The sequence below is a fragment of the Spermophilus citellus genome (genome assembly GCF_964194105.1).
Source record: "Spermophilus citellus genome assembly, chromosome: X".
Lineage (NCBI taxonomy): Eukaryota > Metazoa > Chordata > Mammalia > Rodentia > Sciuridae > Spermophilus > Spermophilus citellus.
In genome coordinates, this window is record NC_138190.1 from 64,891,953 (window position 1) to 64,909,520 (window position 17,568).

At 36.7% G+C, this 17,568-nt stretch overlaps 1 protein-coding gene across 8 annotated transcripts in view; it reads left to right on the forward strand.

Annotated features, from left to right (window-relative positions):
- The window catches only part of ATRX (ATRX chromatin remodeler), a 230,856-nt gene extending 226,884 nt beyond the window's left edge, over positions 1 to 3,972 (forward strand). For all 8 annotated transcript variants that reach the window (XM_081276837.1, XM_081276832.1, XM_081276834.1 and 5 more), the window contains one exon: positions 246 to 3,972. In XM_081276837.1, the coding sequence (XP_081132963.1) occupies positions 246 to 524 (279 nt within the window). In that variant the 3' untranslated portion in view covers positions 525 to 3,972. The remainder of the gene's footprint in view (positions 1 to 245) is intronic.
- The last annotated feature ends 13,596 nt before the right edge of the window (positions 3,973 to 17,568 follow it).

Below are 17,568 nucleotides of genomic sequence, written 5' to 3' on the forward strand. Positions count from 1 at the left end.
AACCTAAACTGCTCCTTGCAATACAATAGTCAAGTCATTAAGACAATTTAGCCCTAAATGGTGTTACTAACTGGTTTCTACAGTAATGGTCCTGTGAATGCCATCAAATTAGTAATGGTGATAACAATAATGTGTTTTCCTTTTGGTATGGTACCCCCTTAACAAATTGATTTTAACTCAAAACTTGATACTTGCTTCTTTGAGACAGGTCATGCACTTGTAACAACTCCCTTTTCTCTCTATAGTTAATCAGCTGTGTTCAGCGAATACTGATGAACAGGAGGCTCCAGCAGCAGTACAATCAGCAGCAACAGCAACAAATGACTTATCAGCAAGCAACACTAGGTCACCTCATGATGCCAAAGCCTCCAAATTTAATCATGAATCCTTCTAACTACCAGCAGATTGATATGAGAGGAATGTATCAGTCCGTGGCTGGTGGTATGCAGCCACCACCCTTACAGCGAGCACCACCCCCAATGAGAAGCAAAAATCCAGGACCTTCCCAAGGGAAATCAATGTGATTTTGCACTAAAAGCTTAAAGGATTGTTAAAATCATAGAAAGATCTTTTATTTTTTTAGGAATCAATGACTTAACAGAACTCAACTGTATAAATAGTTTGGTCCCCTTAAATGCCAATCTTCCATATTAGTTTAAAATTTTTTTAAATAGGGCATACCATTTCTCCCTGACATTTGTCAGTGATGTTGCCTAGAATCTTCTTACACACATTGAGTACAGAAGATATTTCAAATTGTTTTCAGTGAAAACAAGTCTTTCCATAACAGTAACAGCTCCACAGATTTCCTCTCTAAATTTTTATGCCTGCTTTTAGCAACCATAAAATTGTCATAAAATTAATGAATTTAGGAAAGAATAAAGATTTATATATTCATTCTTTACATATGAAAACACACAGCTGAGTTCTTAGAGTTGATTCCTCAAGTTATGAAATACTTTTGTACTTAATCCATTTCTTGATTAGAGTGATTGAAATGGTCTTAATGTTCCTTTGACTGAAGTCTGAAACTGGGCTCCTGCTATATCATCTCTGTGCTTGAAAGTTAGAAACTAAGGGTTATCTTTGACACAGAATTGTGTGCAATATTCTTAAATACTACTGCTCTAAAGTTGGAGGAGTCTTGCAGTTATCTTAGCATTGTATAAACAGCCTTAAGTACAACCTAAGAAGAGAATTCCTTTTTCTTCTTTAGTCTCTCTGCCATTTTTTTTATTTTCAGTTATATGTGCTGAAATAATTACTGGTAAAATTTCAGGGTTGTGGATTATCTTCCACACATGAATTTTCTCTCTCCTGGCACTAATATAAAGCACATCTCCTAACTGCATGGTGCCAGTGTTAGTGCTTCATCCTGTTGCTGGCAGTGGGATGTGGACTAAGAAAATCAAGTTCTAGCATTTTAGGAGGTTAACAATGAAGTTGTGGTTGTTAGATTCACACCCTGTTTTATAAACAACATCAAAATGGCAGAACCATTGCTGACTTTAAGTTCACATGAGGAATGTGCTTTAACAATTCCCAGTACTGTCAGTATTGTGAAATAGTTCCTCTTAAAGATAAGGATCACTGGCTTCTATGCTCTTCTTTTCTCTCATCACCATGTCCCTTTCCCCCAGTTTCCTTACATTGTCTTAAATTGTTTGATATCTTTTAAGTTTAGATCTTTGAGGCAATTTTCTGATCAAATGAATTCATCTAATACCCTTTCATGTGGTTTTATGAGAAAATCATTACAGTTCTTATTCCTCTGGGTCTGTAAAAAATAATGACCTATAATTTTATTCGTGTTTGATTTGATTGCTTGAGTTCCTCAAAGGAAACGATTGTTTTTGACTACGGGAGTCAACTCAACATGGTAAAACCATTTTTGAGATGGTGATGTGACAGGTAGTAGAAATAGCTACAGAATTCGCAAAACAAGAAAGCCAGGTGGAGGATTTGTTCTAGGTATCACTGGATTAGAATGAGTTTAATGTTAGTTAAAACTGTTTTGAGTTATTTGGATAATAAAGAGATTTCCATTTTTATCTTGGAAGAACTAGTGGTAAACCATCCAAGAGCACTAGGTTTATGATATAAAATTTGTGAGGTTTGGTGGATCCATCCTCCCCCCAACCTTCCTGTGGTAAGACATAACTAACAAATTCCATGTATTTGGATGTTATGCCAGCCAATCAAATTTATTTAATTGGGGTGGGGGCAGATGTGTGTTTATTGCTTTAAAAGAAATGAAAAAGAAGATTTATGAGATGAATTTTTGAAGGCAGAATGCTCTGGCTGACTGTTATCAGTTGGTATTTCTACAAGTCCAGAATACTTTAAACCTGATTTACTAGACCTAGGAATTTTCAACATGGTCTAATTATTTACTCAAAGACATAGAAGTGAAAATTTAGGCAACCTTCTAAACCTTTCTCACCGTGGATGAAACTATGACTGAAAGAATAATACTTAGAAGGATTAATTGGAAATCAGAGAGTTTGAAATAAAACTTGGACCACTTTGCATACACTCTTCTCACTTGACATTTTAGCTACATAATATGTACTTTGAGTATAACATCAAGTTTAACAAATATTTAAAGACAAAATCACATCAATAAAATACTAAAAAACTCATTTTTATATTTGTTTTAGATGTTTTAAATAGTTGCAATGGCTTAAACATGACGATTTAAAATGTTGCTTGTAATACAGTTTTGCCTGCTAAATTCTCCACATTTTGTAACCTGTTTTATTTCTTTGGGTGTAAAGCGTTTTTGCTTAGTATTGTGATACTGTATATGTTTTGTCCCAGTTGTATAGTAATGTTTCAGTCCATCATCCAGCTTTGGCTGCTGAAATCATACAGCTGTGAAGATTTGCCTTTGTTTCTGTTAGACTGCTTTTCAGTTCTGTATTGAGTATCTCGAGTACTGTAGAAAAGATGTCACTTCTTCCTTTAAGGCTGTTTTGTAATATATATAAGGACTGGAATTGTGTTTTTAAAGAAAAGCATTCAAGTATGACAATATACTATCTGTGTTTTCACCATTCAAAGTGCTGTTTAGTAGTTGAAACTTAAAACTATTTAATGTCATTTAATAAAGTGACCAAAATGTGTTGTGCTCTTTATTGCATTTTCACAGCTTTGAAAATCTGTGCACATATTGTTTTATAGAAAATGTATAGCTTTTGATGTCCTATTTAATGGTGGTTATTTTGCACAGTTAGTTATTTAATACTGGGAGGTCAAGAAGTTTGGTTTTTGAATCTGTAATATACTAAATTCTGTAAAAGGAGATCTCTAACCTCAAAAAGAATTTACATACCAGGAAGCCTATGTGTGTTTGTGTTAGTTTTGGTTGTCTGTGTGTAATCCAGCACCATTTCCTGCTTCCCAACAGTTGCATCATTCATTTAAGTCAAACAGGGCTACCAACCCACACTTGATACAAAAGCTTCTTACCATCTAGAAGTCATATCAGGTAGATGGAAACTGTATTGCCTGGCCTCAAAGAAGCTGAGTATTTTACAGACTTCCCTTAGCTATTCTCATTTTCCCTCTTTTGTCACAAATTTAGATCTTTTTTGTATTCCAAACCAAACTTTAAAATAAATTATTTACCTATCTCAGTAACCTTTGTTTCCTTTCAGGGTAGCAAGTTGTGAGGCTGTAGATACCTATTCTCACAGTAAAATACGTCAATCCTTTTACAAGTTTATTTCACTGAAAATTATGTGCAGGTTATTACCCACCATATTTTACCAAACTCATTCTGAAGTGATTTTTAGCTATCTCCAAATAAAATCTACCCTTAGGGAATCAAAAAATTTCCACCAGTGATACTTTTCAGAAGTCTATAATCTGAGCCAATCCCAGAGGATTGATCACATTTCAGAAATGCTTTCATCTGTGCAACATTATAATATATGCTATTATATGGGGGTGAATAAAAATTAAAAATCCAAAATATATACTGTGTCTAATCTCAATATTTGCCAGGTAACCAAACTCTTGGAATCACTAGTGTTGTATCTAACAGTGGGATAACACCCTACCCCTAAAAAGTTTTACTCCCCAGGGTATGCATTGCCATACAGTTCCCTTGTGATATATACTGCCACATCCTCTCTCTGGAATAACCTTCCTGACACACTGATCTACTAAGCTAAGGAGATTATCCTTCCTCCTCTCACTCTAGGGATCTAGATTTCTTGATAGTGACCATTACATAACACCAAAGAGGAGAGTAAATAATTGAGGCCCTTATTAAAGATAACAAGGTTACAACTTTATTTGAAAGGATGAAGGTCTAAGGCAAATTGGTTTTTTGTTGTTTTGGTGTTTTTTTTTTTGTTTGTTTGTTTGTTTTTTTGTACTGGGGATTGAAAGCAGGGACACTTTACCAAGGAACCCTTTTTTATATTTTGAGTCAGGGTTTCCCTAAGTTGTTTAGGCTGGCCTCCAACTTGTGGTCCCCTAGCTGAGGCAAATTCTAAAATTCTGTAGGCGGGTCCTCTTTAATACTCAGAACATATCAGAAGCAATCTACTCTGCAACACTTTTTCTGCTGGATGTTCTGCCCTTACTTCCTCTCCCTGATAGAAATATGTAAGGGAGAGAGGATCTTGGCCATAAGCCTCAGCAAAACATATCAGATGACTACAAAGAGACTTCAACCTATTAAATATGCCCAGCCCCGTCCCTGTAGTCTTCAGATTAAATGCGTGTTGGTTTTCAAGAAGGGTGAAGAGAGATGGCTCGTTAAATGCAAGAATGGGATTTGTTTCAGATATATGAGGAGAAAGTATAGTATTGAAGGGGAACAAAGGTGGGGAAGGATAGGAAAAGAGACAGACTAGATTGGAGAGGATTGATGGCCTTGAAATCCTGAATGAGTAATTCAATATATGAGGATAACAAGGGTTTGTGAGGTGGATAATATGCTCAAAGTAGCAGGTAAAGATGGTGATTTGGGCTGAGGTAATTTGAATGGGTTAGAATGCAAGGTGAAGAAAGATGTGAGACAGGAAGATAGATAATGAGTCCAGGCATTCAGTGATCAGACTACACACAATTTGAAGCACAAAGGGGAAAAAAAGTCACTAGAAATTGTATAGAATAGTGAACTTTTTAAATCGTATGTAAGAAAAATCAGTTATTTCCTTTTGCTTTTCCCCCAAGGAGCCCAACTTTGTTCAGGATTTATGATTTTACATACCAAAGTTCACTTACTTTGGGGGAGATTGAACCCAGGGGTACTCTACCACTGAGCTACACCCCCAGCCCTTATTTTCTCTGGAGATAGGGTCTCACTAAGTTGCTGAGGCTGGCCTTGAACTTGCCATTCTCCTTTCTCAGCCTCTGGGATGACAGGCGTGTGCCACCACACCCAAGTCACTTATTCTTTTTGATTACTCTCAAGCTTCATGATATTTCCATTACTGGCATTCCTATTCTTAAGTTTTATTATTCCTGATTATACCCTTGCACTTATTTGCAGAAAGTGAGGTTGGTCTATTTGATTATAATTCTCTTTCCTCAAGCCAAATCTTCAAAGAGCTAGATCCATTCCTGTTACTTTTCCTTGAGACCTGTTCATTCACGGTGCTAGTATCTCTGTTGGTAATGTTATATTTATAAGCTTCCCTTAGTGTTTTCAAAGTGCTCTGTGGTTATTATGTGTTAACCTGTATACAACATATCTGTGAGAGATGTGAGGAGAATAATTACATTCTCCTCATGACAATTAAGCTAAAAGAACAAAATCAAATCCATTGCACTTAAGAGACAGAAGACATTCTAGTTAAGTTCTCCGGATCTTTCATGTCTCATTTTAAAATATGGGACTATAATAATACCTTAACCATAGAAGGCAGGGGTCTGGACCAGGTGATTTCCCAAGTCCCTTTCAGCTCCCAGAGTTAAACTTTGAGCAAAGCAGTGTGAAGCCAAAAGGCTATGTGTTTGTCTAAGGTTACAGGGTAAGTTTGTGAACAGCATTAGAAATCCCTCCCTTTGGCTAACCCTCTCCCCCACTAAGCTGTACCTTTTCTTTTCCTCTGTTTGGAAAAATGAGAGGTCTGACAGGCATTTTAATGACAAAGCAGATAAGTCAGGTTGTAATTGGCTCTAATTACCACTTCCACTAGCTATAACCTCCTTTATCTTTTGCCCAGAGGCACTCCCAGAGCTGTTTCTTACTGTCTCTGGAACTCATTGCAGAAAATGAAAAAACACATTTAAGGGGTGGATTCCTCAGTGGAAAGAGTGTGACAAAAATCAAGGTAAATATAAATAAGCTTTTGTGAAGTCTCACTTTTAAGCCAATAATTGGTAATTTCCCGTTGTTTATAACTGAAAAGCCAAGTTAGTGCAATGTTTAAATGGTCTGGTCTGGATAAAGCTTATAGTAAGTCGGAAGCAATACTTTCATATATTGACTTTTGTGTAACAGCACATGCATACCTTTTGAGGTTTAGGTTTTATAGTTGAATTGTGTGACAAAACTAAGAAAAGTAATAGAAGAGTGAAATAGTAATCATTTTTTTCTGTACCTGCTTGTCCTCACATGCCAGTAGGAGAGCAGGTAGAAGCCTGTGTCTAACCTGCTGAATACATTGCAATGAAAACAAAACCAGGCTTAAGAAATGGGAAAGCCTGGTTTATAACCATCCAAGGTCTTGTTAGTTTATCCCCAACCCTTGGGAGATTTTTCAACTATACTGCATGAAGAGGTTGGGCTTCAAAGGCATTAGTGATGCAGGATCACTTGGATTTTATCCTTCTTAGCAAAGGAAACATTTTTATTCTATCACCAATAGAGTAATTAGCAATATTTTAAAATATCTTTTATAGTTGTAGATGGACAGAATGCCTTTATTTTATTTGTTTATTTTTATGTGGTGCTGAGAATCGAACCCAATGCCTCACACATGCTAGGCAAGCGCTCTGCCATTGAGTCCCAGCCCTAGCCCAGTAATTAGCAACTCTATCTGCAATTTACCCTCTTTATTTCTCCAAACTATCTTCTCCCAACTCTACTACACAATACACACCTCTTATGTTCTAATGCCTAAGTATGCATGTGGGGTGAATTGCTGAATCATAGAAAGTTCAAGATGGCAGGGACCTTTCTTGAAAACCATGTAGCCAGCCCCATCCCTTTGCAAGCAAGGAAAACAAAGACCCAGAGCAGGGAAAGATGCCTGTGGGCACCCATGTGTTCTAGCTTCTATTCCAGTTCTCATTCCACTCCATTCAGATGCCTTATATTATATTTAAATTCCAACTCATTTTTTCAATTTGCCAGGCCATATTAAGCAAATTTTCAGAATAATTCATACTGAACTAAGCTTTAAAATGGGAACTGTTTGTGGTAAGTAGAATATGTGAGCCAAAATAAAAAGGAAATGAATTCTTGTGTGACAACTGTAAAATGGGAAGACCCCTGACATATCCCCTAAGCCTTTAATTTGGCAACCAGAGGGAGGGATATATAATGTGTTTAAAAGGTTCTACTTTTACCACACTCACTATGGTTTAGACCATAGTCTGTAGGAGCTCTGTTCTATTTTCTGGATTTTAGTGTCCCGTGCTAAGGATGGAATTAGCCTTCCGCAGACCAGGGAGGTTTATATACCAAGTACTTCAAAGTCCTCTATTTCAAATAAGAAATGATAAGTCACAAGAAAAGAAAATAGAAAGTTGTGTTAGTATAAGGAACTGTCAGAATGGGGGCAACTATTCTTGATTTATAGAGATGTACCCCAAGGCCCATGAATAGTTTACACATTTCCAAAGAACTAAAATATGGTAAAATTATATCAGTATGTTAGACTTTGGGTGCCTGGTTCTCTGTAAACTTGGGCAAGTTACTTCACTTTTTTAAATTGTCTCACACAGCAATCAAGAATTACTGAATGGGGCTGGGGATGTGGCTCAAGCGGTAACGCGTGCTCCCCTGGCATGCGTGCGGCCCGGGTTCGATCCTCAGCACCACATACAAACAAAGATGTTGTGTCCGCCGAGAACTAAAAAAAATAAAATAAATATTAAAAAATTCTCTCTCTCTCTCTCTTTAAAAAAAAAAGAATTACTGAATGCCTATTATATTTCAGGTACTATGGCAGTTGCTTTTTTAAATTTCTGTTTTACAGATGAAGAAATAGGTTTAAAACAATTAAATTATTCCCCCAGTGTCACACAACTAACTGGAAGAGGGAGGATCTGGATGATGTGTCTCACCTTAACGTGTGTGTGTGTGTGTGTGTGTGTGTGTGTGTGTGTGTGAGTGACTGAAAAAGCTATAACTCTGACTTGAATCCCAGCCTCTTTTTTTAAATTTAATTTTTTAGTTGTAATTGGACACAATATCTTTATTTATTTTTATGTGGTGCTGATGATCAAACCCAGGGCCTCGAACATGCTAGGCCAGCGCTCTTCCGCTGAGCCACAATCTCAGCCTCAAATCCCAGCCTCTTGCAAACTATTTAGAGTACCTTATCATTTTATTCCTTTGCAAATCAGCTCCCCACCGGTCTTGTTTTCACTCTAAGCAAGACCTTAAAGAAACACAACACTCCCCCCTTAGTGTTTTCAAGGCACTTCCTTCTGCTTTGAGTAGTGCCTGAGGGGTTTGGCTTTCACCTTTCATTTCCTTCTGTAATGCCAACAGGTGTGTGAAAAACCCAATCGGAATACTTTCAAATGTTTTAATATATCAGAACTCATTTTGTGAAGACAGGGTCTACCCCTGTTGCCCAGGCTGATCTCAAAACTTCCGGCCTCAAACTTGTGGTCCTCCTGCCTCAGCTTCCTGAACAGCAGGATCACTGGCATGGGGTACCATGCTGGTTCTGAACTCATTTTTTTATTCTTATTTTTTAAATTAAATCATTTATTCTAACTTTTTATACATGACTGAAATCATTTTGAATGCAGTGGTTTTCCTAGAAGTTCGGTTAATTAACAGTTGAGAACCCTAAATGTTGAAGTATTCTGAACTAATGCACTGTTCATTGTACAACCTGAAAATGTTTAGGTAACATTTGCGGGAGGACTTAAAAAGATAACTAGAATATGAACATGTAGAGATTAAGAAGAAGGGAATCATCTCAGACAGAGGAAGCAGCAGACACAAACAGGCAGGCAGCAAAGAACAGAAGTCAATAGGATAGTTCTAAGAAATGCCATGCTGTCATTGCCCTAATTTAAGTCAATGGTTTCCATAGTGTATAATTTAAAATTAAATGGTAGGCAGAATAATGGTGACCCAAAGATGTTCAAATCCTAATCCCCAGCATTTATAAATATGTTACCTTACATGGCAAAGGAGAATCAAGTTTGTAGATTGAATTAAGTTTAGATATGAGTGTGTTACCCAAAGGCTCATATGTGAGACAGTACAAGAATTTTCAGAGGTGAAATGATTTGATTAAGAGAGATATAACCAAATCAATGGATTAACCCATGGATGTGAGGGTGTGGCTGGATGAAGTGGGTCCCTGGGAGTGTGTCTTTGGGATTTACATTTTGTCCTTAGTAAGTAGAACTCTTTGTTTCCTAGCTGTGATGTCCTGAACTTCTTTCCTCTGCCACAGTCTTCTACAAGATGTTCTGCCTCACCTTGGGCTCAGAGCTGTGGAGTCAGCTGACCATGGACTGAACCTATAAAACAGTGAGCCAAAATAAACTTTGCTTTTCTACATCATTCTTGTCAGATCTTTTGGTCACAGTGATGCAAAACACTAATCAGGGGAGATTCTCCTAGATTATCTAGGTGGGCCCAATGTAATCACAAGGATCCTTAAAAGTGGAAAATGGAGGCAGAAACAGTTACATAAAGATGTCATTAGGAAAGAAAGACTTAGATGAAACATTGTGTTGTTGGCTTCAAAGATGGAAGAAGAGGCCCACAGGCAAGAAAAATGAATGAACTCTAGAACCTGGAAATGTCATGGAAAAGAAGTTTCAACTAGAACCTTCTACCTACACCTTTACTAACTCAATGAGACTTGTGTTATATTCCTATTCTACAGAACTGTAAGGTAATAAATGGGTGTTGTTTTAAATCAGTGGTGATGTGTTACAACGGCAATAGGAAATTATTACAAATGGTTATTAGTATGATACTTAATATTTTGCTCCCTTGTTAGATATGTAAACTCCTTAAGATCAGGAGCCCTTTGCTCACTTTATTATCCTTAGCTCCTGGCACAGAAAAGGTGTGCTATATGTGTTTGATGAATTTATGAGTGAATGTTTTAGTAATCAGATTCCACACAAGGACATTATGGCAATGGCAATTAGTTTTTGTATCCGTGTGTGTGTGTGTGTGTGTGTGTGTGTGTGTTCTATTTATTTTTCTTTGGAGCTCTTTCTCTCTTTCCCCTTATCTGTTCTCTTATCTCTGCTTCTATTTCTTAATTGGTCGTGACAAAGGACTGAAATGCATCTTGTAATTTTTCATTATGTTTATGGATAAGGGCTTATATTTTCTGTTTATGATTTTTAAAAATAAGTAATATGCTTTATTATAATGAAAAAGTGTTTTATATTCAAGGGCCCCTTCATTTATTAAGTATTTTAATCATGTAAGGAGGTAAGTAATCCTCGATAGAAGTTTCTGCTCTCTGACTTAGGATCATATATAGAACTCAGGAGGTAGAAACATTCTGCAGAAACTGTCCCTTTGTGCCTGCTAGTAGGAATTTGTTATTTGATTGCAGGGCCCACATTGCCCAGACAACATTTGTTTGACTTTGTCTACTCAGAAGAAATAAGATTCCCCATGCCCCTTAGACCAGAGTTATTCACTATTTTTCCCAGCTCCATCCTCTGTCTGCTGAGTTTTATCATAAGGATGTTTAATAATTGAATGGCTGGGATACACTGGGAACCCCCCCCCCAAAAAAAAGATAGAAGGTCTATTGTTCACCTGCAAAACTAAGCCTGCTCCATGAAATGGGATGGCCTAATGAAAGGTAAAATTTGGGGTGGGAAAGTTCTTGCAGTTTCTAGTGTTTGAAATTAGAGAAATCTTCATTTTTAGAAGTGAAAGTACTCTTAGGATCACTTGGCCCAGGGTTTCTCAAACTTTAATGTACAATATGAGCATTACCTTGGAAAATCCATAAACTTTAGATTCTGATATAGTACATCTGATGTGGTGCCCCAAAGTCTGCATTTCCAACAAGCTATCCTGTAGTATTAATACCATTGGTCCACAATTCAAGCAGTGATGGTAGACCTAAGGCAGCCAGAGATAGGTACCTGTATCTCACATAGGGCACTAGAAAAGTGGGAGATTTTGAACCCATAGCTTCAGTGAACATATCTGAGTTCTCTATGGACAGTTGAAAGACCAAGGTCTCTCTTGGTTTGGGATCCTCAGAACTAGGGGACTAGAGTAAGATGAATTCTCAAGGCAATTTAAGATTTGCAATTTTCTGGGTTGGGGTTGTATCTCAGAGGTAGAGCTCTCACCTAGCATGTGTGAGGCCCTGAGTTCAATCCTCAGCACCACATAAAATAAAATAAAGATATTGTGTCTATCTACAATTAAAAAAATAAATATTTTAAAAAAAGATTTGCAATTTTCTGATGGCTAGAAATGTTAAAACATTTTTTCATATAATTGTTGGCCATTTGTACTTCTTATTTGAGGAGTCTGTTCAGTTCATTATTTATTTATTTATTTTTGGTGTTAAGTGTTTGGAGTTCTTTATCTTGGATTTTTTTTGATGGGGGTTGGGGGGTATCAGGGATTGAATACAGGGACACTTAACCACTGAGCCACACCTCCAGACATTTTTAAAAATATTTTTTAAGTTGTAGTTGGACACAATATATTTTATTTATTTATTTTTCTTTGTGTGTGTGTGTGTGTTGCAGAGGATTGAACCCAGTGCCTGGCATGTGCTAGGCAAGCACTCTACCGCTGAGCCATATCCCTAGCCCCATCCCCAGACATTTTTTATATTTTATTTAGAGACAGGGTCTCGCTGAGTTGCTTAGGGCCTTGCTAAGTTGCTGGGGCTGGCTTTAAACTCATGATCCTCCTGCCTCGGCCTCCCCAGCTACTAGGATTACAGGTGTGCATCACTACACCTGGCTATATTCTGGATTTTAATGCTCTAACAGAAGAGTAGCGAACCAAGAGTTTCTCTATATGTTTAAATATTTCCCCTATGTTTTCTTCTAGCAGTTGTAAGGTTTCTGGTCTAATTCCCAAGCTTTTCATCCATTTTGATTTGAGTTTTGTGCAGGGTGAGAGATGGGGATCTAGCTTCATTCTTCCCCATATGTATATCAGGTTTTCCCTGCAACATTGTTAAAGAGGCTGTCTTTTCTGCAATGTTGCAATGTATGTTTTTGTTAAGGATCAGATAACTATATATGTGAGGGGTTTTCTCTGTGTCTTTTATTTTATTCCACTGCTCTTCATGTCTGTCTTTATGCCAATAACATGGTTTTTGTTTCTATAATGCTATAGTATAATTTGAGATCAGGTGTTGTAATGCTTCCTGCATCACTCTCTTGTTCAGGATTCCTTTGGCTTTTCTGGATCTTTTATTCTTCCAAATGAATTTTAGAATTGTTTTTTTTTTCTAATTCATATCAATAGATGTCAATAGAATATCCTTGATATTTTAAGGTGTATTGAATAAAATCTGTATGACACTTTTGGTAATATGGTCACTTTAATAATATTAATTCTGTCTACCCATGAGCATAGGAGATCTTTCCATCTTATAGTGTCTTCTTCAACTTCATTTTTCAATGTACTTTTCTGTAATTTTCCTTGTAGAGAAAATTGATTAGATTTATTCCTAGGTATGTCATTTTGTTTTTTGAAACTATTTTGAATGGAATTGTTCTCCTGATTTCTTTCTCATCTGATTTTTTATTGGTGTATAGGAAATATATTGATTTTTGTATATTGATTTTGTGTCCTTTTAAAATAAATTTTATTTTGTATTTTTAATGTATATAATGTATTGTAATAAGACATGTATATGGTAAAATAGTACTATAGTGAAAAATTAACATATTCATTATCTCATATGGTCTCCCATCCTGTCCCATGGCAAGAGCAGCTATAATCTACTCTTTTAGTAAAAAATCCTGAATACAATACACTATTATAAGTTATGGTCCTCATGTATATTATATCTTCCAATTTGCTCATATTTAATACTTTGTATCCTTTGAACTAAAGCTCCCAATTTTCTTCTCTTTACCCTGACCTTGGTAACCCCTGTTTTATTCTCATTTATTACTTGCAACAATCCTGAGATAGGTACTGAACTTTTTTCCCCATTTTGCACATGAGGAAACTGAGGCACAGAAAATGTTAATTGCCTAATTTAAGTGGTGAAGTCAGAATTTGAGTCCAGGCACTCATGGCCCTAAAGCTTGTGCTCTTAAGAAGTATTTCATGCTACCTTAATAAGAATACAAACATAGTTCTTGGTGTAAATGGTGTAGGCCCCCAAAACTCTCCTACCCTAATCAAACACACAAAATATCCCTTCTCTGATTCTTACTCAAACCATGGCCCTATCTCTTCCTCTCTTTTTTGCCAGACCTTGAAAGTATGATGTCAGAAGTTTCCCCATCCTCTCATTCACCCTTTAGTCCTAGAAATATGGATTCTGCTCATATTCCTCAACAGAAGACTTGTGTGTGTGTGTGTGTGTGTGTGTGTGTGTGTGTGTGTGTGTGTGTAGTTGGGGATTGAACCCAGGGCCTTGTGCATGCAAGGCAAGCACTCTACCAACTGAGTTATATTCCCAAACCAGAAGACATTTTAAAAATATATTTTTTTTAAATTGTCAATGGATCTTTATTTTACTTAGTTACATGTGGTACTGAGAATTGAACCCAGTGCCTCACACATACTAGGCAAGCACTCTACCACTGAGCTATAACTTCAACCATGCAGAAGACTTTTTAAATTAGAGCTTTATAGTTATACATAGTAGTTTGTATATCCCAACAAACTCATACATGCATGGAATTTGATTTCAGTTCATGATCCCCTGCTTTTCCCTCCCCACTTTTCCTACTGTCCTCCCTTTCCTCTCCCATTCTCTTGTCTACTAGACTTCCTTTCACTCATCTATTTATTGGTTCTTTTTACCTACGCATAAAGGTGAAATTCCCTGTGGTATATATATATATTTGCATATAACATGATTTTTAAAGGATTTATTCTGCGTTGCCTCCCCTTTCCCATCACTCTATTCTGTCTCATTCCTCTTCTTCTACATTACTGATCCAGTAGACACTCTCCTGACAGAAACCAATGATATCCTTTTTTCTTAAATATTTATTTTATTTTATTTTTTATTTTTTTATTGGTTGTTCACAACATTACAAAGCTCTTGACATGTCATATTTCATACATTAGATTGAAGTGGGTTATGAACTCCCAATTTTACCCCAAATGCAGATTGCAGAATCACGTCGGTTACACATCCACAATTTTACATAATGCCCTATTAGTAATTGTTGTATTCTGCTACCTTTCCTATCCCCTACTATACCCCCTCCCCTCCCCTCCCATCTTCTCTCTCTACCCCATCTACTGTAATTCATTTCTCTCCTTGTTTATTTTCCCATTCCCCTCACAACCTCATATATGTAATTTTGTATAGCAATGAGGGTCTCCCTTCATTTCCATGCAATTTCCCTTTTCTCTCCCTTTCCCTCCCATCTCATGTCTCTGTTTAATGTTAATATTTTCTTCCTGCTCTTCCTCCCTTCTCTGTTCATAGTTGCTCTCATTAAATCAAAGAAGACATTTGGTATTTGTTTTTTAGGGATTGGCTAGCTTCACTAAGCATAATCTGCTCTAGTGCCGTCCATTTCCCTGCAAATTCTATGATTTTGTCATTTTTTATTGCTGCATAGTACTCCATTGTGTATAGATGCCACATTTTTTTTATCCATTCATCTATTGAAGGACATCTGGGTTGGTTCCACAGTCTAGCTATTGTGAATTGTGCTGCTATGAACATCGATGTGGTAGTATCCCTGTAGCATGCTCTTTTAAGGTCTTCAGGGAATAGTCCGAGAAGGGCAATAGCAGGGTCAAATGGTGGTTCCATTCCCAGCTTTCCCAGGAATCTCCAAACTGCTTTCCAAATTGGCCGCACCAATTTGCAGTCCCACCAGCAATGTACAAGAGTACCCTTTTCTCCACATCCTCGCCAGCACTTGTTGTTGTTTGACTTCATAGTGGCTGCCAATCTTACTGGGGTGAGATGGTATCTTAGGGTGGTTTTGATTTGCATTTCTCTGACTGCTAGAGATGGTGAGCATTTTTTCATGTACTTGTTGATTGATTGTATATCCTCCTCTGAGAAGTGTCTGTTCAGGTCCTTGGCCCATTTGTTGATTGGGTTATTTGTTATCTTATTGTCTAATTTTTTGAGTTCTTTGTATACTCTGGATATTAGGGCTCTATCTGAAGTGTAAGGAGTAAAGATTTGTTCCCAGGATGTAGGCTCCCTATTTACCTCTCTTATTGTTTCTCTTGCTGAGAAAAAACTTTTTAGTTTAAGTAAGTCCCATTTGTTGATTCTTGTTATTAACTCTTGTGCTATGGGTGTCCTATTAAGGAATTTGGAGCCCGAACCCACAATATGTAGATCGGAGCCAACTTTTTCTTCTATCAGACGCAGAGTCTCTGATTTGATATCAAGCTCCTTGATCCATTTTGAGTTAACTTTTGTGCATGGTGAGAGAAAGGGATTCAGTTTCATTTTGTTGCATATGGATTTCCAGTTTTCCCAACACCATTTGTTGAAGATGCTATCCTTCCTCCATTGCATGCTTTTAGCCCCTTTATCAAATATAAGATAGTTGTAACTTTGTGGATTAGTCTCTGTGTCCTCTATTCTGTACCATTGGTCCACCCGCCTGTTTTGGTACCAGTACCATGCTGTTTTTGTCACTATTGCTCTGTAATATAGTTTGAAATCTGGTATCGCTATACCGCCTGATTCACACTTCCTGCTTAGAATTGCTTTTGCTATTCTGGGTCTTTTATTTTTCCATATGAATTTCATGATTGCTTTATCTATTTCTACAAGAAATGCTGTTGGGATTTTGATTGGCATTGCATTAAACCTATAGATAACTTTTGGTAATATCGCCATTTTGATAATGTTAGTTCTGCCTATCCATGAACAGGGTATATTTTTCCATCTTCTAAGATCTTCTACTTCTCTCTTTAGGGTTCTGTAGTTTTCATTGTATAAATCTTTCACCTCTTTTGTTAGGTTGATTCCCAAGTATTTTATTTTTTTTGAGGATATTGTGAATGGAGTGTTTTTCCTCATTTCCGTTTCAGAAGTTTTGTCACTGATATACAGAAATGCCTTTGATTTATGCGTGTTGATTTTATATCCTGCCACTTTGCTGAATTCATCTATTAGTTCTAGTAGTTTCTTTGTAGACCCTTTTGGGTCTTCTAGGTATAGAATCATGTCATCTGCAAATAGTGATAATTTAAGTTCTTCTTTTCCTATTTTTATGCCTTTAATTTCTTTCGTCTGTCTAATTGCTCTGGCCAGTGTTTCGAGAACTATATTGAATAGAAGTGGTGATAGAGGGCATCCCTGTCTTGTTCCAGATTTTAGAGGGAATGCCTTTAACTCTTGTCCATTCAGAATGATGCTAGTCTGAGGCTTAGCATAGATAGCTTTTACAATGTCAAGGTAAGTTCCTGTTATCCCTAGTTTTTCTAATGTTTTGAACATAAAGGGATGCTGTACTTTGTTGAATGCTTTTTCTGCATCTATCGAGATGATCATATCATTCTTATCTTTAAGTCTATTGATGTGGTGAATAACATTTATTGATTTCCGTATATTGAACCATCCTTGCATCCCAGGGATGAATCCTACTTGATCATGGTGCACAATTTTTTTGATGTGTTTTTGTATTCGATTCGCCAGAATTTTATTGAGGATTTTTGCATCTAGGTTCATTAGAGATATTGGTCTGTAGTTTTCTTTCTTTGAGGTGTCTTTGTCTGGTTTTGGAATCAGGGTGATGTTGGCCTCATAGAATGAATTTGGAAGAGCTCCCTCTTTTTCTATTTCCTGAAATAACTTGAAAAGTATTGGTATTAATTCGTCTTTAAAGGTTTTGTAAAACTCCTTCTGTATACCCATCCGGTCCTGGGCTTTTCTTGGTTGGTAGTCTTTTGATGGCTTCTTCAATTTCATCCATGGATATTGGTCTGTTCAAATTGTGTGTATCCTACTGACTCAGTCTGGGCAAATCATATGACTTAAGAAATTTATCGATGTCTTCACTATCTTCTATTTTATTGGAATATAGGTTTTCAAAATAATTTCTAATTGTCTTCTGTATTTCTGTAGCATCTGTTGTGATATTGCCTTTTTCATCCCGTATGTTAGTAATTTGAGTTCTCTCTCTTCTTCTCTTCGTTACCATGGCTAAAGATCTGTCGATCTTATTTATTTTTTCAAAGAACCAACTTTTAGTTTTGTTAATTTTTTCAATAGTTTCTTTTGTTTCAAT